A 23,374-nucleotide genomic window follows, 5' to 3' on the forward strand; every position below is an offset into this window, starting at 1 on the left:
TAAACAGGTGGTATTAGTGGAAAACCTTTAACAAGCCTCACGTGTAAGTATTTTTTGCGCATGCGCGCAGGACGGAATCCCCCAGAGAAAACAAGGTCACGTTTTGACGACGCACAGGTGAAAGTGATTTAAAATCAGACTTTAAATACGTACTGCCGAACTGACACTTAGATTTTGTCTCGTTTATGTATCTGCTTGATTTGAAATGAATTTTTGAAGAATGCAAGTAAAAATCAAGCGTTTAAATGAAAAATACGGGTAATGCTTCTGTACGGGAACTGCTCGCATGCCAGTACAGTGGAAGGTTACTGATAAATGCAGTTAGTATGTATACTGGATAAAAAGGTTGAATGAAGTAACAGCTAACATGAATGTTTGGATTTCTGTCCTCAAGCATTGACCATGTATTTAGGAAAAATGATATACAAATAATAGCTACCATTTCTCTCAGTTTTTACAGCACAGTGAGGACAAGGTTTTGTGGTGTCTTGTATGGTTTTTCCATGGATGCAGCTTCCCATCGTGCCCTAAGAGCCCTCTCAGAGTCCACATTCCATTGTCTGAAATGGTGAAAATATAGATATAATCCAATGGAGAAATATTAACTATGCCTAAAGAAGATTGAAAATCATACTGCAGATATGAGACTTGGATACTTGACTACTATTAGTTTTTGATATCAAATAAGTGTGTGAAGTTAAAAGCAAATAGTGATTGATGAGATCTGATGTTGTACAAGAAGTTAATATTAACACTTTAACCAGTGCAATGCCAACACACGGACAAGAAAGACAGCCGGACTATTCTTCCAAAAGACTGAAGTTGAAGCTGAATACACTATTAAGAAGCTGAATTCATATGAACCTCAAACCTGCAGCTGTTGTTAGCCAAATAAAAAGACCAATATGAATTCAGCAAATTAATAATAACATACCTACAAATAGATTTGTTTTATCAAAAACCATACAAAAATCAAATAATTTACCATGTTGACTTGGGCTGATGCATCATGGACTGGCAAGAACCTCTGTGCACTTCCTGTCTACACTGACCGACAAAAACTCCATCTATAAGTCAACCAAAAAAATTTTCCATTCATCTAAATTGTCAAGAAAGCATGCATTAGATAAAAACAAAGGTTAACCAAAAGAAAGTCTTCTAAGTTTGTTTTGTTTGTTTGTTTCATTTTACGCCTTTTCCAACAGTATTTCAGTCATATAGGCGGGTAGTTTCCTAACCATTGTTCCTGGAGAGTTACACCAGTACTAGACTACCTTCCTCCTCGCTAAACTAAGATTAACAAGTTCAAATGTAAATGACCCTACCATAACCTATGAAAATGTGATGGTTGCTCTAAATAAGGCTTTTTTCTGTCACAGCAAGGGCCATTTATAGGCTTTTTACCTCTGGAAAATTCTTTAAAATCATGAAGTTATCCCCATAAAATTCAGTGTAATCAAATTTTGCGTTTTCTGCTATAAAAATAGCCCTGATTTGTCTGACAACTTCTAACTTCTTCCTCAATTAGAAATTAGCATATGACTATACACTGTATATGACTATATTTTTGAAAATCCAACAAAAGCAAGACATAAAAAGTAGTAAAAATTGATTCAGTGCAAAGCATAATTACGATACATCAATATCGGATGGCAAATATCGACAATACATGGATAAATACCCCTAATTTCTTATATATTATCCACTTTCATACATGGTCAAATGATTTTAGTAAAATGCATTTTCTATCCATACAAATATGTTGTGTCCTGTTTATAAATATCCTTTGTATGATTTTTTTTTCTCATCACTACTATGAAATGTATCCATTATATAACAACAGCTTTGTGTTAGACATGGCCCCCTGCTTTTGTATATGTTTTGAATGAATTTTCATAATTTACCGCCTGTTAAATAATCAATCAAAATTATCAATTTTTTCAATGTTATCAATTATTGATTGACAGAAAAATATCAATGTAACTTTTGATGACAGCTCTACCGAAGAAAATAAGAGATAAATACTCTACTTGTTACATACCCGACATGTTCTGCACTGAACATTCCTTGCATCATCTTCGACTATAATCCCCTCGCCACAGCCAGTGTTCGGACAAAGTATACCTCCAGATTGTAACAGGCACTCTTCCGCACCAAAATCTTTATATCGTTCATACTGTAACACAACCATTCCTTTTATTAAGCATGTCAGTTTACAGTATTACAATTTTATGAATTATTGAAAGACAACAAGTTTTATGTACTGTTCTGGTTGCTATATAACTTTAAGTATAACCTATGAAAACTACATCATGGAATCGGTACTTTGGCTCAGTGGTCTCATTGCTACTTTAGGTTATATGCAGGATGTTGTAAGTTTGAATCCCAGCCACAGTGCCATCTTTTCTTATGTATTTGCAACTTAATGGTCGTGTTTTTATGTCAAACCAACACAGTAGAAGTCATATGGCCACTTTCCACCTGAACTGGTGGAGAAAGACCTCAGGTGCCCCTCTTTGAATTATTTCAGGCACGAACGGGCATCAGAGTAGAACCACAGATGTTCCATGAACTAGCTGGATAGTTTTCTCACATGAAATATTTTAAAGTCCCTAGTGGGATTCGGACCTCTAGTGGTGAGGGACAAGTGGTTTGAAGTCAACAACTTTAACAACTTGTCCAAAGACGCCTCAGCCATGATCATTTAAACATCTGTTAAAGTGAGATGAAAGAATTTATATTCACGGCTGTAATTAAAGTCGCAGTATAATTCATCTGTTTTAGTGATCAGTAATTTTTTATTGTTTTGTATACTTACTCGCAACATTAATATAAATTCTGATTAATCATATATATAAAACAGAATTAAATACACTGCAACCAACTTGCGTTTTTTTGGAAAATATATTTTTTTGTTTTATTTGATTGAAGAGAACGACCATCTGCTGTTCACAAGTTGATTACAGTCCATTTATTTTATATCTAATAATTCATGCAATGTATCAATCATTTAATAAAAACATACAAAATGTTACTAAATGAAAAAAATCTGCATTTGTATTACTGTTACGTCCATCTTTTATATATAATTTAAATATGAATATCACTGAGTAAATAGATAAAACTTCTTTCTATAGATCAAATCAATGCGTCAAGCACTTGTTCATTTCACCATATGTCTTCAAACTCCTCCCTTATAGGAGCTGAGCGAGAAGTCAGTTCTCCCTCACATTTGGTCTAGCTAGAGCCCTGTGTATATTGAATTTAGTTTAGTTTTTACAATTTATTTTAGTTTGTGTTGGAAGCTATTGAATTTCCTACCTGTTCCTTTCCTAGCAATTTGAAGTGGTGAATATCTTTTAACAGAGAACCTTCACAACCAACTGCCAAAATAAAAGATAATGAACATTCAAATATAAACAAGAATGTAATTAAAGTTTTCCAATGACAATTCAATACAATTACCAATAACTTGTCCTCATACTACACTATATTGATTTTTTTTTCTGTTATAAGTGGCACCTACTCAGCTAAGAGCAAATGCAAACCCCTCTGAATTTATCATAAATGAAGAAACTCTTGAAATTCCAAATATAAAATAAAATGTTAAGTTGAATCTGCATTTTATTTATAATTCAATGTAAAATATTCAGTTGAAGTTATGCGTTATTCTAGGTTAATAATCAATTTGCTAATTAGCTCACACCTTATAGAATTTGTACAGAAGTGTAAGCAATGGTGGGTAATAATTTGCCTGCCTTTATGTGAGGGCATAAAGAACAATAAACAAATTTAAAATATCAGAGATATATACTAGTGTTAAGAACACAGTTTATTAGAAATTTACTTTGTGTCAAAACCATTTGTGCATGCGATGGTAAACGATTTGCAGACGTCTAATATGTACAAATTCTAAGAAATATCAGTAGTTTTTCTCATTTATATTGGGACTGTGAGAGACCTCAGCCTCTTGATTGCCGGAAGAATTATTGCGAAAATTGCTTACATGGGTAGTAAAAAAGATGGTGTAAGTTCAGACTTTTGGGGAAACTACATGGTTTTAAAGAAAATTTCCATTGGAAAGAGGCCTAAAGGTGAAAAATCACTGTAGTATACACCAATTCTAAGAAATGTAACAAATGTATAACATCACCTTACCTGGACATTGTAAGGAGTATCCAATGTTTGGATCTTCTACGAAAGATCTCTGATCTAGTGAGACTTGAGCATAAGATTTGAAACAGTCAATACACATCACATGTTTATCTGGACAAGGATAAACCATCACAGGAGAACTGAAACAGAAAAATAAAACCTTCAAGAGCCAGCTTATTAACCCCAGTTAACCTGCTGGAACAGAAAGTGATAAGTCTTTGCCACCAGTGTAGAACCAGGCCAGCCTGCACGTCTGTGCAGTCTGACCAGGCTCTATACTGCTGGCTCAACTTAAAATCTTTATCTTGATATCCCACCAAAAAAATGAAAAAGGACATTTCCAAAACGGAAGCTGGACAAGTCTATTTAAGAAATTGGTCAAAGCAAACTCAAGCTATTACCTGAAAACTGAATTTCTTTTTTTAAGCAACAGTGACCTTGACCTTGTTAATAGACAACTAAGTAGCAATCCCAAGTTGTGTCTTGATATCAACATACTAAATTTGGTGTCAATCGGTCTAAGCAAACTCAATTTATTATGTGGAGACTGAATTAATATTCTCAGCAACATTGACCTAGATCACAGACATCTGGGTAGCAATCCCAAGTTGCGTCCTGATATAAGCTACCTACACACAAAATTTGCTGCCAATAGGCCAACCAAAAGTTGACGTCACCCTCCGACTTCGACATTACAATAACCAGTTTTCGTTGAAAACCTGGGTAATTAAGAAAGTAACATTAAGAAATTATAAATATGAAAGAGCAAACGTGTTCATCTTTACTGATATGATATACAGAAATGCTTTTAATTTTTGTACAGAATTATGTACAAGAGAGAACACCTACCATTCTATTGAACAGGTGACACAGTCTATACAATGTCTGTTGGGACGGACATATCTCAATGGTGTACATTCTTCTTCCCCATCATGTTCACAACATTTAAAGTAAAATTGCTGAAAGTATATCGTGTTTGTTCCATTAAAGTATTCACAACAATGAAGGAATATAATTAAATCATCATCTTTATATGAATAAGCTGCGAGTTGAAACATTAATAGGTTTGAATAAATCATGTATCAAAAATAATGACCACAAACTTAGCAAAATCTGCAGTGTTCATGGTGTATAATAGTATCTCCATGCAATGTTACTTTTGCAACTGGTGTGTAAAGACTAATTTTGCGGCTTTATATAATTTTCACATAAACAAAAATCGTGACAACTGATATACAATTTGTTTTAAGCAATTTCAGTATGTTTTCATAGGCCATATTTCAAATTTTGATTCGCTTTTCTGAAAAATCAATAGGTAAAAGCAATTAAATGATGCCTTTCTAGATAAAATTTATAATTAATGTAAAACATGTTACAATCAAGCACATCCAGCTGTCACAGTTCAATGATGAGTCCCGTGAATAAAAAGTTGATACCATACATGTATGTTAATATATTATCTTAACCTGCTAAATTCCTGTAATGGATATTTTGTTTGGAACACTCCATTAAAAGTTAAGGAATTTTAAAATTTCAAAAGACAACAATTGACCTACCACCAGTATAGAATCTGGTAAAGTTTGGCGAGCATGCTGACTTGGTTCTATATTGGTGGCAAAGGTTAATCACTTTCCAGTGTTTTTTTTCTTTATATAACTACTACCCTAAAACGGTACCATTCCCAAAAGAAAATAGACATTAAAATTCCCAATTTCCAATGTTAAATTCCCAAAATGACTGTTCAAAATGCCCACAAGGCAAAGTGATTTTTCTCAAATCATTTAAATCCAACATATTCATATAAATCACCACTCAATAGTTCTATCTAGACAGTAGAAGCTGTTAGCTATCTTTATTCATGATGTCTAATCTCATTTGTAGCTCAAAAAATGCATTAAAAAAATTCCCAATTTTAGTCAAAATAACGCATTTTTTCCCAATCAGTCTCAGGTACCGGCACCATTCCCAAAGTAGAGAAAAAAACGCTGCTTTCAATTCAAACTTAAATTAAGGCTAATCAACAAAATTTAAACAAGAGCTGTCAGACAAGTGACGAAATGCCCATAAAAGGTTTCTTAAGCATGCAGGTATTATGAAAAGAAAAGAGAATGAAAGTAATTTATTTCTTAATATTGTTCTTGTGAAATGAAGTGCTATTTATAGCGAACTTAACACGTTGGGACAAGGGTCTTGGATGCGACACATCATCGGGATGTGGTTGACATTTATGCAAAGTTATTTAAAATCCTTCTATGCATGACAATGCTACAGTTTGGAAACTATTATATTATAAATAAATGTGTACCTTCAGACTCTTCTTTTGGGCATAAGTACCTTCAAACTATTAGAGTGACCTTGACTTTGGAGGTAGGAACATGGGTCTTACACACAACACATCATCTTGATGTGGTAGACATTTGTGTCAAGTTATTTAAAACTCTTCAATGAATGACAAAGTTATAGTCCAGACACAAATGTGTGTACCTATAATCTCTAATTGTGAAAGAGTGAACATTCTAAATATCTGTGACCTTCACCTTTGAACAAGGGCCATGGTTCTTGGACGCGTCACAATGTTGTCATGTTATAGACATTTGTGCCAAGTTATTTCAAAATCCCTCGATGAATGACAAAGTTACAGTCTTGACATGATTGTTGTGTAAATGGGGACGCACAACAGATGAACGGACATGAGCTTAGCCACAACACATCGTCTTGATATTGTAGACATTTGTGCCATGTTATTTTAAAATCCTTCCATGTATGACAAAGTTACAGTTTGGACATGAATGTGTATCTTCAAACTCTTCTTGAGAGAATGAGTACCTTCAAACTATAAGTTTGACCTTGACCTTTGAGGTAGGGACATGGGTCTTGGACGCAACATGCATGGGTGCAAGTAAAAAGCAGTCAGGACACAAATGAAGTGGGGACAGACGGATGGACAGACAGACGGATGGTGTGATTTTATATGCCACCCTTCGGGGAGCATAAAAAACACTCCATCAAGAATTTATTAAATTAGAGCTTACTCCAAAATCATTATTATTCATGGGACACTAAGTTGCATTCTTTTCGTGGGAAGGTCAATTTATTTATTCTACATCAAACAAATTTCATTTTGTTGGTTATAAAATCATTACATTATTTGCATTTGTTTGAAAACATAGACAATCCACGAATTTAAGAAGCCACAAAATGTACTTTGTGACAAAACCACAAAACTTCATCATGCATACAAAATCAAATGACTTTACAGTATATCAACAGTTTTGCACCACACAATCTTCAACAGATAATTTTTTAGCAAGATGAAATTACGTTTAGCAATAATAAACACTCAATCTTAACAAGGATGCAAATTGGATTTTAAAACATACTCGAGTACAGTTCAAATATCACCATGATATTAAACAGTTTGTTTGTTTGTTTAATTTGGGTTTTAGGTCACACTGACACATTATAGGTCATATGGTGACGTTCCAGCTTTACTGGTGGAGGAAGACCTCAGATGCCCTTCCGTGCATTATTTCAGGCACGAACAGGCACCTGAGTAGAACCACCGATGTTCCATAAGCTTGCTGGATAGCAAGTCCCTGTCGGGATTCGAACCCACAACGGTGAGGGGCAAGTGGTTTGAAGTCTACCACTCGGCCATGGACGCTCCAATGATAAACAGAGACTATCACTAAATTACATTAACTTCAGTACAAGAGTGGTTGGGGGAACAAGACAGGGATAATATATACTAGGACTTACAGCAATAGTTGTATCATCACAGGTGGTACAGTGACCATTCAATCTCCCTGCAACAAGGACATCATCCCAGTTACTTGGTTCCTGGCAATATAAACATTTCAACGCTGTTATATTTCATTTTGTTTTCTTTTCAAAGCTATATGTGCAAGGGCAACATGCCATGCCCTAGGTTACATCTGACCTTGACCTTTGACCTAGTCAATCTGTTCTTGTGCATGACAGGTTGTCTCATGATGTTGAACATCTGTGCATGGTTTTTGAAATTCCACCAGGTAGTGATAGATTTATGGTGGGGATACGCTGTTTGAGACTATTGTTTTGCATTTGACCTGAGAGTAAGACCTTGACCTTCAATCTAGCCACACCGTTCTTGCCAGCGATACCCAATCTCATGATTTTGAACATTTGATGATTTTGAACATTTGTGCCAGATTATTAAAAATTTTGAAATTCCCCCTGCTAGTGATAGGGTTATGGTGCGGACAAGCTGTTTGAGGCCATTATTTTTTGCATTTGACCTTGAAGTATGACCTTGACCTTTGACCTACCCACATGGTTCTTGCATCTCATTGTGAACATTTGTGCAAAGTTATTTGAAATGCTGCCTACTAAAGACAGAGTTATGACCTGGATAAGCAAAATCCAGTAGGAAGTAAGACCTAGCATGACACGCCATCTCATAATGTTAAACATTTGTGCTAGGTTATTTGAAATTCTACAGCTAGTGATAGAGTTAATGTACTGACAAGATGTTTGAGACCATTTTTTTTTGCATTTAAAGTATGACATTGACCTTTGACATAGCCACACAGTTCTTGAATATGACATGTCGTCTCATTATTGTGAACATTTTTGCTAAGTTATTTGAAATTCTACCAATTAATGATAGAGTTACAGCCCATACAAGAATAATCCAGATGGATGCACACATGCACATACACCGGATGGTCATAAGGTGACAACTATGTTGAGCTCTCCACAAGCAGGATTGACGATAACTATGCAAGGAAAATCAGTATTATCAGAAAATGCCATGTTTTACACTGTATAAAGCTATATTTATACCTGTTGCCTGTAGTTCATTGAGGTAACTTTCAAAATATGTGTATGAAAAAATTAGTCAAAATATTTAGACCTACCAAAGCTAGATTCTGCAATATATTTGCTCTGGGTCAGAATCTTGCTTCTAGATGGAAGATATTGACCATACACGAAATAGCACAATATCTTAACACATCGTACAATTAGTAAGACTACAAAGATATATGCTAAGCTTTCCTAACAGAATATTGCACAATTCCTACAAGAATTTATTGCAAACGGTTAAAACTATAAACTAGTAAAATATTTTGAAAAAGAAATATTTTTATTCTGTTTTAATATAATATTCATGTGTTGAATAACAGAGACATTCTTACGTCACTGAAAATTTACCATAAGAAACCACATCACCTTGTATATGAAAACAACTTAATTTTACAAAAAATATTTCAATAGATATAACTATACCTTTTAATAGATTTTCATTTAATTTTAAAATTACTAATAATAGGTTGAATAGCCAAGGATCATAAAAATTGTTTAAAAAGATTATTTGGTTATTTCTCTCAAATTTATTTTCTAATGTATTTCATCACAACATCTTTTAATAAATCTGTATATATGTAGAGGTGTCATCGATAAGGATTTTTGTATCGATATATCGGTAATGAATTATCAGCGATACAGCGATATATCGATTGCCAGGCTAAATTTTAGCTTTCAAGTCTTTTTAAATTAATGTTTCCTAAGGACACTGACAAAGCAGTTATATTAAGACAAATGCAAAAAAGATAAACTATGAAAACCGAATAATTTGTTTCTTTTTTTATCATATAGCTATAAATGAAAACTAATGACTATAGTAACTATAAAGTTTAAAGCCTTTTCCATTTTACTTTTGTTGTTGTTGTTGCTATTACCTAGTTACTGATCATGCTAAATCCCGTCCTTGCCGTTCCAATTAAGCCGAGTTTAACTGGCAAATTATAGTGTTTAGAACCTGAATATTTATTAAAGTTTAACATTTTGTAATCATAATTTTTACAAAGAAACACTGACAATTTTTTCTTGGCATTTTCCCTTTTTAAAATCTGAATTGAGGGGTCTTGACATCCACTTAGCAGACGTGCGAGATTACAACGAAATTAGGCAGCATTCGTTAAGAGACACTTGGAGGTAACTTTGGCATTGATTTACGTTTTCATTTTAGAAAAAAAATGTTTCTGGCTTCCATAACTTTATATGTCGCTTTTATTTTGACGTTTTGCGACAGTAAACAGGTCTATCAGTTCTATAAAACCTGTTCGCTGAAGTCTCTTTAGCTAGAAATATATGTGCATTCGATATCCGATATTTAAAAAATGGAATCGATATCGAATCGGATAACAAAGATCGTTGATACACCGATATCGATTGAATCGATGACACCCCTATATATATGCATATAAGCAATGACCAATAAAAACAAAGAACTACATAGGAAATTCCATAGTTTTAAATGGAATAATTTCTGTGAAAAATCTGTGAGTTTTGACTCAATAATTGTAAAGATTTACCCCGAGCAATCTAAAAAATTGTTTAACTAAAAATCTTACAAATTCTCAAAGGGTATAATTCAATCACAATCAATTGATATACAGTTGTTATAGCCAACACTAAGTCTTGTTTGATACAAAATGATTTAACATGACAATGTACAATTAAAACGAAAATATATATTAAATACCTTGTTTAGTAAAATTGAGCCCTCCATGCAGTTAACACAACGAACTCGTAATTTGCCCGGGTATAATCCGCAGCATGTCTTACAGTACACGTAATACTGGTATCTCTTGTTTACTGCTGTAATCAATTTCTCAATTAAAATACACACTGCATAACAAACGTTTAAATTCATAATTATACAAAGCTAATTTTCAAACAAATGTAACATGTTTGTATTTCTATGGAAACAGAAAAAAAAACTTTATGTTTTAACAACACACTGCTACATACACCTTCAGATTTTGTCATTTCATCTGATAACACTAAAACGAAACAATATTTTGTAGGGAGTTTCCATTTAGAATCAGGTAACATCTGTTGTATATGTCGTAGGATTCAAAAGATCAATTTCCACGAAATACAAAAACTATAATTATATATATTATTAAAGCAGCAGGCCTCCAGGTTCTTGCTTATTTTCATGAATATTTTAAAGTTGTATTAAAAAGTAAAATACTGTCAAACAAACCAAGAAAGTGATTTACACATTGCAAACATCAATTAAAATCTACAAAAATTACCAAAAATAGGTCATAATATGGAAAAGTAATCTTTACTGCTTTAGTCACTCAGTACAATATACCGGTATGGTGATAGGTAATGCAAAATCTGTCATTAAACACATAATATTATAACATGTAAATTCTTACTTGAATCTTACATCATTTTATTTTTCTCAAAATCTTTGTACATTTTACTTAAGTTAATTTTTCTTTAAATATTTTGGTTCGACATCTGCAGGCATGCCGCTTTAAAGTACATGTACATATTAACACTGAATGTCACGTTATTGATACATGTATTTATATTCAGAAAATGCTCTATCAAATGATGTTTGGATACATTGTATGAATATTCATTAGATAAATGCACAATGTTTACTTAGCCTGCTTTTGAAACATGTAATGTCCATCATTAAAGCGATAAATCTACCACTCATGTTTTTTAGTGCTTCATGAAATTAAATGTCATCAAAAAATTAAATTACACAACAAGTTTTATATATTAACATAAAACTAAATGATTGAATACATCTCTTGTGCCTAGAAATAATAGCTTTAAAATTAAAGTTTTGCCACTTTTACTTTAGTCAAATTTTAAACTGCTGAAATTATTTTTTGTAAGCATTGGGGTAAATGGTTTGTGTGTGTAGATTTAAAGAATTTAAAAATTATTCAATATTACAGTACTGAACCAATCTTATGAATTTCTCTGAATTAAAAACCCAGCAGTATAATAAATCAAACTGCATTTCAATATTGCAGTCATGCCCGATTCTATAAATTAAATAATACGTTTGTAATCACTGCCGCTAAATTCCAACAGTTTATAAACTGCAACATATTTATAATCTCCAACATATTTTTTTTCTTTTGCTTCCGGGTTTCCAACATTTTTGCAAACGCATTTTGATACACCTGTATGTCCTTCCATGCTCATTAAAAGTTAAACAAGAGCTGTCGGTAGGACAGCAACGCTCGACTATTCTTAGTGCTTGATAGTAAAAAAAATGCTTGATACAGTTACCTCCTCCTGTTTACAGGTTGGGGTCATGATGGTGAACAAGTGTGCAAAGTTTCAAAGCCATATGTCAATGGACTTTGAAAATATTTGAACTATTACAAAAACTTTAACGTAAATTCTAAGTCGAAAAAGGGGCATAATTCTGTCAAAATGCTTGATAGAGTTACCTCCTCTTGTCTACAGGTTGGGGTCATGATGGTGAACAAGTGTGCAAAGTTTCAAAGCCATATGTCAATGGACTTTGAAAATATTTGAACTATTACAAAAACTTTAACGTAAATTCTAAGTCGAAAAAGGGGCATAATTCTGTCAAAATGCTTGATAGAGTTACCTCCTCTTGTCTACAGGTTGGGGTCATGATGGTGAACAAGTGTGCAAAGTTTCAAAGCCATATGTCAATGGACTTTGAAAATATTTGAACTATTACAAAAACTTTAACGTAAATTCTAAGTTGAAAAAGGGGCATAATTCTGTCAAAATGCTTGATAGAGTTACCTCCTCCTGTCTACAGGTTGGGGTCATGATGGTAAACAAGTGTGCAAAGTTTCAAAGCCATATGTCTATGGACTTTGAAAATATTTGAACTATTACAAAAACTTTAACATAAGTGGTTACGCCGACGCCGACGCTCGGGTGACTGCAATAGCTCTACTTATTCTTATCGAATAGTCGAGCTAAAAACTGTCATTTAAACTGATTTTTTTTCTTCAAACTTCATAGAAATTCATTTCAATAAGTATAAAACTAACCCGATCTACTACTATTCTGCCTAACTGACAACAATGGCTCTGACTGTGCAGCAGACCCAACTCTATACAAGTGAAGAACACTACCTTGACCGAGATTCAAGTCCTGAAAAAAAACACCAGAAAAATGATTGCTTTAATTATAATATCTTGATGTCATTTTACAAATATAATTCCTTTACATGGAAAAATAAACTGATAATTCTCTGTTTTTGATATGTTCACTTGAGTGAGTAGCATATGACTTTCATTTATTTTTTTTGTTCATCAATTAAACAAAAAAAGTACAGAGGCTTTCAGCTTATTTGAAATGCTTGTAGCACATATCACAACAAGAGGGCCATGATGGCCCTGAGGTCGCTCCCTGTATATAGCCCCCCCCCCCCCCCCCAGGGCCAATTTTTACCCAAGGGCTTTTATTTGAACAGACTTGGTTAGACACCCATAAGAAGATGTTTCATGCTAAACATCTAAGTTCTAGCTCATTCCAGTGTTTTTTAAAAGAAGATTTTTTAAGTTTTTTACTATATGCATATAGTTAAAAACAATGACACCCCTGGGGCAGGGCCAGTTTTGACCCCCGGGCTTTTATTTGAACAAACTTTAACTTTTTACATATTTACTTAAGATGTTTCATGCTTAATATCTAAACTCTAGCTATTTGGGTTTTTCAAAGAAGATTTTAAGTTTTTGCTACACACATATAAGGAAAAAAAAAATGACCCCCGGGCGGGGCAGTTTTGACCCCAGGCTTTTATTTGAACATACTTGGTAGACACCCATTAGAACATGTTTCATGCTAAATATCTTAGCTCTAGCTCTTTGGGTTCTTTAAAAGAAGATTTTTTAAGTTTTTACTATATGCATATAGGGAAAATCAATGATACACCCCGGGGCAGGGCCAATTTTGACCCCAGGGCTTTTATTTGAAAAAACTTGGTAGACATTCACTAGAAGATGTTTCATGTCAAATATCTAAGCTCTAGCTCTTACAGTTCTTTAAAAGAAGATTTTTTAAGTTTTTACTATATGCATATAGGGAAAATCAATGACCCCCTGGGGCGGGGCCAATTTGACCCCAGGGCTTTTATTTGAACACACTTGGTAGACATTTACTAGAAGATGTTTCATGCCAAATATCTAAGCTCTAGCTCTTACAGTTCTTTAAAAGAAGATTTTTTAAGTTTTTACTATATGCATATAAGGAAAATCCAAATGAACCACCGTCCCCCCCGGGCGGGGCCAATTTGACTCCCCCCAGGGCTTTTTTATTTGAACAAACTTGGTAGACACTCATTAGAAGATGTTTCATGCTAAATATCTTAGCTCTAGCTCTTTGGGTTCTTTAAAAGAAGATTTTTTAAGTTTTTACTTATATGCATATAGGAAAATCAATGCCCCCTGGGTGGGGCCAATTTTGACCCCAGGCTTTTATTTGAACAAACTGGTGGTAGACATTCACTAGAAGATGTTTCATGCCAAAAATCTAAGCTCTAGCTCTTACAGTTCTTTAAAAGAAGATTTTTTAAGTTTTTACTTTATGCATATAGGGAAAATCAATGACCCCCGGGGCGGGCCAATTTTGACCCCAGGGCTTTAATTTGAAACAAACTTGGTAGACACTTACTAGAAGATTTGTTTCATGCCAAATATCTAAGCTCTAGCTTTACAGTTCTTTAAAAGAAGATTTTTTTAAGTTTTTACAATATGCATAAAGGGAAAATCAATGACCCCCTGGGGCGGAGCCAATTTTGACCCCAGGGCTTTTATTTGAACAAACTTGGTACAGACTCATTAGAAGATGTTTCATGCCAAATATCTAAGCTCTAGCTCTTAGGGTTGTTTAAAAGAAGATATTTAAAGATTTTTCTTTCGGTTGCCATGGCAACCAGAGTTCTGCATGGAATTAAATTCTTTGAACAATTTTTGAAGGTGACCACCAAAGGAGCATTCCTGTGAAGTTTGGATGAAATTGGCTCAGTGGTTTATGAGGAGATGTCATTTAAAGTAAAAGTTTACGGACGGACGGACAGACGCCGGACGAAAAGCGATCACAAAAGCTCACCCTGTCACTTTGTGACAGGTGAGCTAAAAACATTATTAAATGTCACAACCAATGACCCTCAGTTCGCCATTTAGGTACAGAAATATGTGTAGCATAGCAAGTCTAACATTTACATCCTTTAATGTTCACTGGTTGATCATCTAATGACTCACCTCTGACTATTAGACATTGCTTACAGAGGCAATTTTTAGACCTTCAACCTATTATGTTAATGCTTCAGCAGGCATTCATTAACTGTCATTCAAATTTTAGATGAGGGGTACTTTTTCAACTTTAGAAATTTCTCAAATTTCCCTGAATGCTCCGCAATTTTCCCCCATTTTAAACTTAAAATAACTAAAAAAAGGCCCTGATATAACTAAAATGTTTACTATTGGTATAATGTATGAAAGAAACTGACATTATTGCATTATCCCATTATGACACTGAGATCCAAGTACTGTGTTACCTTGACTTTTGGACTGCTAAACTGGCTCTAATGCACTACATATGCTGCATACACATTTATGCAAAGTTATTTCCAAATCAATCTTGGACACAACCATTCATGCACTTTTGAGAAATATTATGTTTGAAATCTAAGTGTGACCCTGAACATGAGCTACAAACCTGTGTCTTGATTGCAACACATTTTTGGAAATGACAAGAAAACATACATTCAATGAAATTCAATTTAACCCATCAATAAAAGGCTATGTCAATTTAACTCATCAATAAAGGTTATCTATCTATTCTGTACTGAAACTGCATCACGCCCTTTCAAGTATTTTGTGCAGGTGCAGTGACTGCATGTCAGTGCAGGGCATTAAATGAAAAAAAAAATAATAACACAAATAATGTATTTGTGAGAAATTCATAACAAATTGATAATGTTAATAAAAAGTTAGATATACAGTTAAACTGTTAAGAAGGCTCGGAACTAATGGGATAGTTCAGTTACCCCTTGCCAAAACTGATCCAGGGTAGGGGCTTGTACAACATTGGCCAGAGGAGAATTTTAATGTATGATGGTTGCTGGGTGAAAAGAATGCCAAATCTTTCACTTTGAGAGTGAAACATCTTGATGTGAATCTTCTTGGGAGTGAAACATCTGTCTACTGGTAAAAAAATGACTTATAGTTGCATGGAGTATACATTTAGTCTGTAAGAAAGGGAATCTTGTGTCTAGTGAGCCGGGTAGGAGTTGTAACATAAGGAGACATTTATGCTGCAACCACTTCATGAACAATCATATATCTTACATCAGTAGCCTGGTATCAATCCTTCTGAATACAAGAGCCGGTTGAACCGGGGGATGCTCCCCGAATAGGTTTTGGACACAGGAAGGTATACCTCTTGTTGTGTCAGAGTTATGTCACAGACAAAGTTCAAAGTGTAAAAACAACCCAAATATTGTGCACGACACATTGTCTCAATATGGTGATCATTTTTGTGAAATAGTTGTAAAATCCGACTTCAAATAACGAAGTTATGCGCCGGACATGATTTTGCTTCAAGGTAGCGACCCAAATGTTGCATGCGACACGTCGATTCAATATGGTGATCATCTCTGAGAAATAGTTGTTAAATCCGACTTCCAGTAAAGAAGTTATGGGCCTGACACGATTTTGCTGTCACGATTTTGCCGTGACCTTGACCTTCAAGGTAGCAACCCAAATGTTGCGCGCGACACAATGTCTCATTGTGGTGATCATTTCTGTGAAATAGTTGTAAAATCCGACTTCAAATAATGAAGTTATGTGCCAGACACAATTTTGCTGCAAGGTCATGCTGTGACCTTGACCTTCAAGGTAGCGACCCAAATGTTGCGCGCGACACATCGTCTCAATATGGTGATCATTTCTGTGAAATATTTTTAAAATCAGACTTCAAATAATGAAGTTATGGACCGGACACGATTTTGCTGCAAGGTCATGCTGTGACCTTGACCTTCAAGGTAGCAACTCAAATGTTGCGCGCGACACATCGTCTCAATATGGTGATCATTTCTGTGAAATATTTTTAAAAATCCGACTTCAAATAAACAAAGTTATGGGACCAGAAACGATTTTGCTGCAAGGTCATGCTGTGACCTTTGACCTTCAAGGTAGCGACCCAAATGTTGCGCGCGACACACGTCGATTCAAATATGGTGATCATTTCTGTGAAATATTTTAAAATTCAGACTTCAAATAATGAAGTTATGGACCGGACACGATTTTGCTGCAAGGTCATGCTGTGACCTTGACCTTCAAGGTAGCAACCCAAATGTTGCGCGCGACACATCGTCTCAATATGGTGATCATTTCTGTGAAATATTTTTAAAATCCGACTTCAAATAACAAAAGTTATGGACCAGAAACGATTTTGCTGCAAGGTCATGCTGTGACCTTGACCTTCAAGGTAGCGACCCAAATGTTGCGCGCGACACGTTGTCTCAATATGGTGATCATTTCTGTGAAAAAGTTTTAAAATCCGACTTCAAATAACAAAGTTATGGACCGGACACGATTTTGCTGCAAGGTCATGCTGTGACCTTGACCTTCAAGGTAGCGACCCAAATGTTGCGCGAGACACGTCGTCTCAATATGGTGATCATTTCTGTGAAATATTTTTAAAATCCGACTTCAGATAATGAAGTTATGGGCCGGACACGAATTCGGGACGTATGTACGGACGGACGGACGTTTTCGGGGAGCATAAAAAGGGAATGCATGTTTGTGACACTGTTACCCTTTTATTTAGTCAAAAATAGCACATAGCTCTTCTACCAACAACCAGTAGTTCTACTTGCTCCCAGTGTGAGGATGTGTAGATAATTGCCATTAGGTAAACAAGAACTGTCCAAGGAGCAGCGCCCTAAAACCAAGTAAATAGCTTTAATAGTTTCTGAGAAAATTGTCCTTTATTTATTATATATTTAAGGTCACAGTGGCATTCACCTTTTGATCTGACAAGTAGAATAAAGTGTATCCACATTTGAAGTTTCAATGTTATAGCTTAGTAGTATTTATTTAAGTTAAGGTGACAACGGAGTCAATTATCACTGAAAATACCGAAAATGAGATTTTTTGCTTAGTAGATTTATCAACCTTTTCTGAACACATTCGTGATTTAATTTTGGAAGCAGTTAGTCCAAAAAATGTGTTTTTAAACGTTTTAAAACGGTATCTGTACCATTTTTATCTGCTATTCTCGTAATTCTGTCAATTATCGATAACGCCCTCCGCCCCCTGTTGAGGGCATCAATGAGGGATAATCGGTAGTTCCATATATCGTTGAATTACCGTCCATACTGCTCGTAATTCATGTATCGTACAAATACCCTGCATCTTTATAAATATCGTCTACCTTTTATTTGCATTTTTATAAAATAAAAGATTGTCGGCCAATGTACGTAACATAATGTATGAAAACATAAAATAATTAAGCATAGCGGCAAATCGTTTACGACCCACGGGTTGATAAAAAAAATATAGTTGCTAAAATTATCCATAATGTGTAAAATAATTTGTCTGTCCGTTAATCTGATAGATATTACATTGAGTTTTGGACTTTTGTACGGATTCAACAACTTGCTTTTTACATTCAACTCGTTTTTCTAACAATGTCAAGGAAAACAACAAAAAAAAACAAACAACATTTTTTTATGTGAAACGCCTATATGACTTTGTGGTACGGTGTCCCTGACAAATTTCTAAACCATTTTTAGATTTTTAAGGATATTTATTTCTCTATGAATCAATAAAAAAAGATATTAAATTATATTATCAGTGAATGCTTTGAATAAATTGTTCGCCAGTAAAAATCGAACACAGTTCTAATAAACCTTGACAAAGTATGGAATTTATTTGTATATCCCAGTAGAAACTTGATATCTATACCGTGCATAGATTATTTTCATGAATAATAAAGTCAAGAAGATCATTTCATAATTGATCGAGTGATACCTTTTTATTTCTATTAAAATATGTGAAGCATTTTATATCAATTTGGAGGAAAAAATATAAAATATCCCGTTCTTATTTGTACATCTACCCATGGCCTTTAAAATAACCGTCAGAAAGCTCAGATTTTTATTATTTTAAATTTATATTTTGACTGGAATTTCCATACACGAATACACAGACAGAGTGACACTGGTATAAATATAATAATAATGCTGATGAAACTTCAAAAAGTGAAACAATTAAATACCCCGCTAGCGGTGCGTAAATACGTTCCATTTCCCCCCACCGAGTGCCTCAAATTTTACTGAAGGTCACGTGACATGTGGGACCGATACCAGACGGACAGTAAATCACGTTAAGATTTGAAGAAATTTCTGTTATAAACTGATATTAATCAGCAACTTTTTAATTGGTCAGATGTCACTGGGTCATAAAATGTTGTTAGAGTATGTTACCGCAACCTGTGACCCTTTCTGGTGCGATATTTGTGTATTATGCAATTATTTCGCTGGAAACGTAGGGGTCCGAGAGAGAACAGCCGATTTATGACACTTCGTTTGATGCGGGTCGGACTAACTTTGAATCGGCATAACTTTTTAATAATCAAGCAATTAACATGCGGTTTAAAGCACATGAAAGGGAATTCATTTACCGAGGGAACCGTGTCAGGGATTTTTGTTTGCTCAATCAGCGACTTAATTATCTTTAATTACGTAATATGTATGGTGAAAAAAGTCGCATAAATTGTTTGACGTTACGTAATATTTTTTTGAGAAAAGATAGAAAAAATTTGAGACACGGTTCCCCAGATATTATAAGTATGTTTATTTTCCAAAAGTTTGATAACAAAAAAATAAAAAATGACTTTGATATGACGTTTTAAAATTTTAGGATTTTTATTAAAAATCAATCATTTACAAAGGCATTTTTTTCAAATATGTTATTTTTTATGATGATCAGCGACATTTAATGCACAAAGATTAAATAAATAACAATTATTACTAAAATAAGTTGGTTTAAATGACATTTATGTGAGTACCACGGAAAGTGTCTGTTGTCACCTTAATGACAAACAAAAACTTCACCAAAAAAGGTAAACAGACACAAACAAGTGGGTCATGCCAATACTTCCACTTTCTTACTTCGAAAAGTGGACACACTAATCCTGGATAGTACCTGCACTGCTATTTAAACTGTCCAGGGAGAGTGTGGCGTTGGACTGAACCCATTGCGAAATAATATTAAAACTTTCACATTCTTACTCCATTTACAAAATGTTTCAACAAATTCAAACATGGCCCTCGACTTTGTCATATTCAAATGCATCATGCATAGAACGTGAAAACCAGTCTGTCTCTAGTGGGAAGCATTTGGAAATATGCTGGTTACCATCAGGGTCCTTCAAATTGATTTGAATTACACTGTGCCTACATTCAAAGTGCACTGCATTAGAGTACGGCAAAGCTGAGAGCCACCTTTGAATATGTCGCAAGATTTTGTAAATGGAGAAAAGTATTTACTCTACATATTGAGTGCTTTACATCAACAATGAAGCTTAAAATTGACCATGATCGTGGAAAATAATATATACCGTCAAAATGATTATGTGATAATATATACAAATGTATGAAAGGGAATAACTTGCAAGGTGATTTTGAGGGTCTGCTGATTTTTTCAAACAAACATTTTTATTTTATTCTACATTTACATTAAATAATCTAATAAGGGTTGACAAATATACAATTTATTAAGATTTGAATGCATTTGGACTAGAGGTGCGTGGTTTAAGCGGTATACCGGTAAACCACGGTCTGAGACATCTGTGGTACATACCGCGGTACAGACCTGGAAAACCAGTACTTTTAGCTCTAATTTAAAGCAATTACAGATCCGTAAAATGTACTAAATTAAAAAACTTTTTCTGTTGTATATGTTAATGTTTCTTTGAGTAAACCTTTTTGCAAACAACTTTCGCCGACTATTATCATTCTTCGATAGTTCTTAGCGAAAATTGAATGCTTTATCGATTACCGCATGTAAGCCAGAATTGTCGACTGGCATGATCTCAGTTGAAGAAGCAAGAATTGTCGACTTACATTTTATTACTTGTCCAAATATCGCTTATTTGATACGAAAACTAATCGTAAAGATTGATAATTCATGAGGACATTCCTTGCATAAAATTAGGATGTTACTATTTTAAGTATTTATATAAATAGCGACCAATCAGGCTAGGGGTTTTCCTTACGTCACGCACTTACTGCATGCGCATGGCAATTAACTAATTATAGAACGGCGTAGAAACTGGATTAAAAGTAATGTTCGTTCAACTAATGAATATTAATTAAGCAGTAACATGGTCAGCTGTTTTCTATGTGATAATTTTAATTTGCTTTTGGGGTACATGTTTGTTTTGGTTTTTGACACAGATTAATTAAATACTTAGCCCTTGCAATAAAAAAATTACAATAACAGCTGGGACTCTGTTATAAAATTAACCGACAAATAAATATTTGTCATCGGCTAACGTGCATTTGACCTATTATTCTATTAATCAATAAGCAATAAAAACATTTTATTTTTCCATTTTAACTATGCAATTTATATAACAGTTGTTAAATGTTGAAAGAGACCAATATGTAATAAAAACAAGAGGGCCATGATGGCCCTGAAGTCGCTCACCTGTATATAGGCCCCCCCCCCCCCCACCCCCCCAACGTTGCAGAGCCAATTTAACCCAAGGGCTTTTATTTGCACAAACTTGGTAGACACCAATAAGAAGATGTTTCATGCTAAACATCTAAGCTCTAGCTCATTGGGCTTTTTAAAAGAAGATTTTTTTTAAAGTTTTTACTATACACATATAGTTAAAAACAATGACACCCCTGGGGCCGGGCCAGTTTTGACCCCAGGTCTTTTATTTGAACAAACTTTGTAGACACTCACTAAAACATGTTTCATGCTTAATGTCTTAACTCTAGCTATTTGGGTTTTTTCAAAGAAGATTTTTTAAGTTTTTGCTATACACATATAAGGAAAATCAATGACCCCTGGGGCGGGGACAATTTTGACCCCAGGGCTTTTATTTGAACAAACTTGGTAGACACCCATTAGAACATGTTTCATGCTAAATATCTTAGCTCTAGCTCTTTGGGTTCTTTAAAAGAAGATTTTTTAAGTTTTTACTATATGCATACAGGGAAAATCAATGACCCCCCGGGGCGGGGCCAATTTTGACCCCAGGGCTTTTATTTGAACAAACTTGGTAGACACCCATTAGAACATGTTTCATGCTAAATATCTTAGCTCTAGCTCTTTGGGTTCTTTAAAAGAAGATTTTTTAAGTTTTTACTATATGCATATAGGGAAAATCAATGACCCCCCCGGGGCGGGGCCAATTTTGACCCCAGGGCTTTTATTTGAACAAACTTGGTAGACACTCACTAGAAGATGTTTCATGCCAAATATCTAAGCTCTAGCTCTTATGGTTTTTTAAAAGAAGATATTTAAAGTTTTTTCTTTCGGCTGCCATGGCAACCAGAGTTCTGCATGGAATTAAATTCTTTGAACAATTTTTAAAGGTGACCACCAAAGGAACATTCCTGTGAAGTTTGGATGAAATTGGCTTAGTGGTTTATGAGGAGATGTCATTTAAAGTAAAAGTTTACGGACGGACGCCGGACGAAAAGCGATCACAAAAGCTCACCCTGTCACTTTGTGACAGGTGAGCTAAAAACAAAAAACAAACAAGAACTGATCCATGACCCAATTAGCTTATGATTGTCAACATGCGAAAGTACCTGATTGAAAAAAGTTAAATGATGCTTTGATTAATCTGTATTTTCTAGATCTGCTTAAATTTAATATTTGAAATTCTATACCAGCCTACCTTGATACTTATTTTAGGGATAAAAATTAACCTATAGCATACAATGAAAATCCGTGGTATACCGCGGTTTATACCGTAGTTTTTAGGAAAAAACCATGGTATACCGTGGTATTTTCTTTCTGGCGGTACCCAACTCTAATTTGGACCCCTAGTGTGGGGTAAAAAAGTTTTAGCACCTTCAAGGACGTTTCCACTGGCAGGAGCTTTCCACAGAAAAGCAAATCAAATTCCTCTGTATTCATGCCAGTTTTCTTGCAGAGCTCATTTTTAACATCAAAAATGCAATTTGCTTGAGATATGTCAATGACTTGCTGCTTATTTTTCGCCAGCTGAATATTAACTGAAGTTGACATTTTCCTTTTTGGCTAAATAAACATGGCTAACTTAACGCGGGAAAAGGGACAAGTTGGTTGTAAAATTCTTATGATGTATGTCTCCAAAGCAAACGACAAAACATTTACACAAAATCTCTTATTAATTGATATAAAATTTTTCTATTATA

The 23,374-nt window shown here is 34.4% G+C and overlaps 1 protein-coding gene across 1 annotated transcript; it reads right to left on the reverse strand.

The window, feature by feature from the left end:
- Window positions 1-458: 458 nt before the first annotated feature.
- LOC132745062 (E3 ubiquitin-protein ligase parkin-like) lies at window positions 459-23,225 on the reverse strand (the record flags this gene model as incomplete). The annotated part of the gene is made up of 9 exons (XM_060733897.1): window positions 23,049-23,225; window positions 12,993-13,095; window positions 10,682-10,797; window positions 7,915-7,995; window positions 5,005-5,114; window positions 4,159-4,295; window positions 3,322-3,383; window positions 2,031-2,176; window positions 459-560 (listed from the first exon to the last, which is right to left on the reverse strand). Coding segments are annotated over exons 1-9 (1,034 nt in total), but the record flags the coding sequence as incomplete, so codon positions are not given.
- Window positions 23,226-23,374: the final 149 nt, after the last annotated feature.

Source organism: Ruditapes philippinarum, unplaced genomic scaffold (genome assembly GCF_026571515.1).
Source record: "Ruditapes philippinarum isolate M1 unplaced genomic scaffold, ASM2657151v2 ctg11708_1_1_1_1, whole genome shotgun sequence".
NCBI classification, from domain to species: domain Eukaryota; kingdom Metazoa; phylum Mollusca; class Bivalvia; order Venerida; family Veneridae; genus Ruditapes; species Ruditapes philippinarum.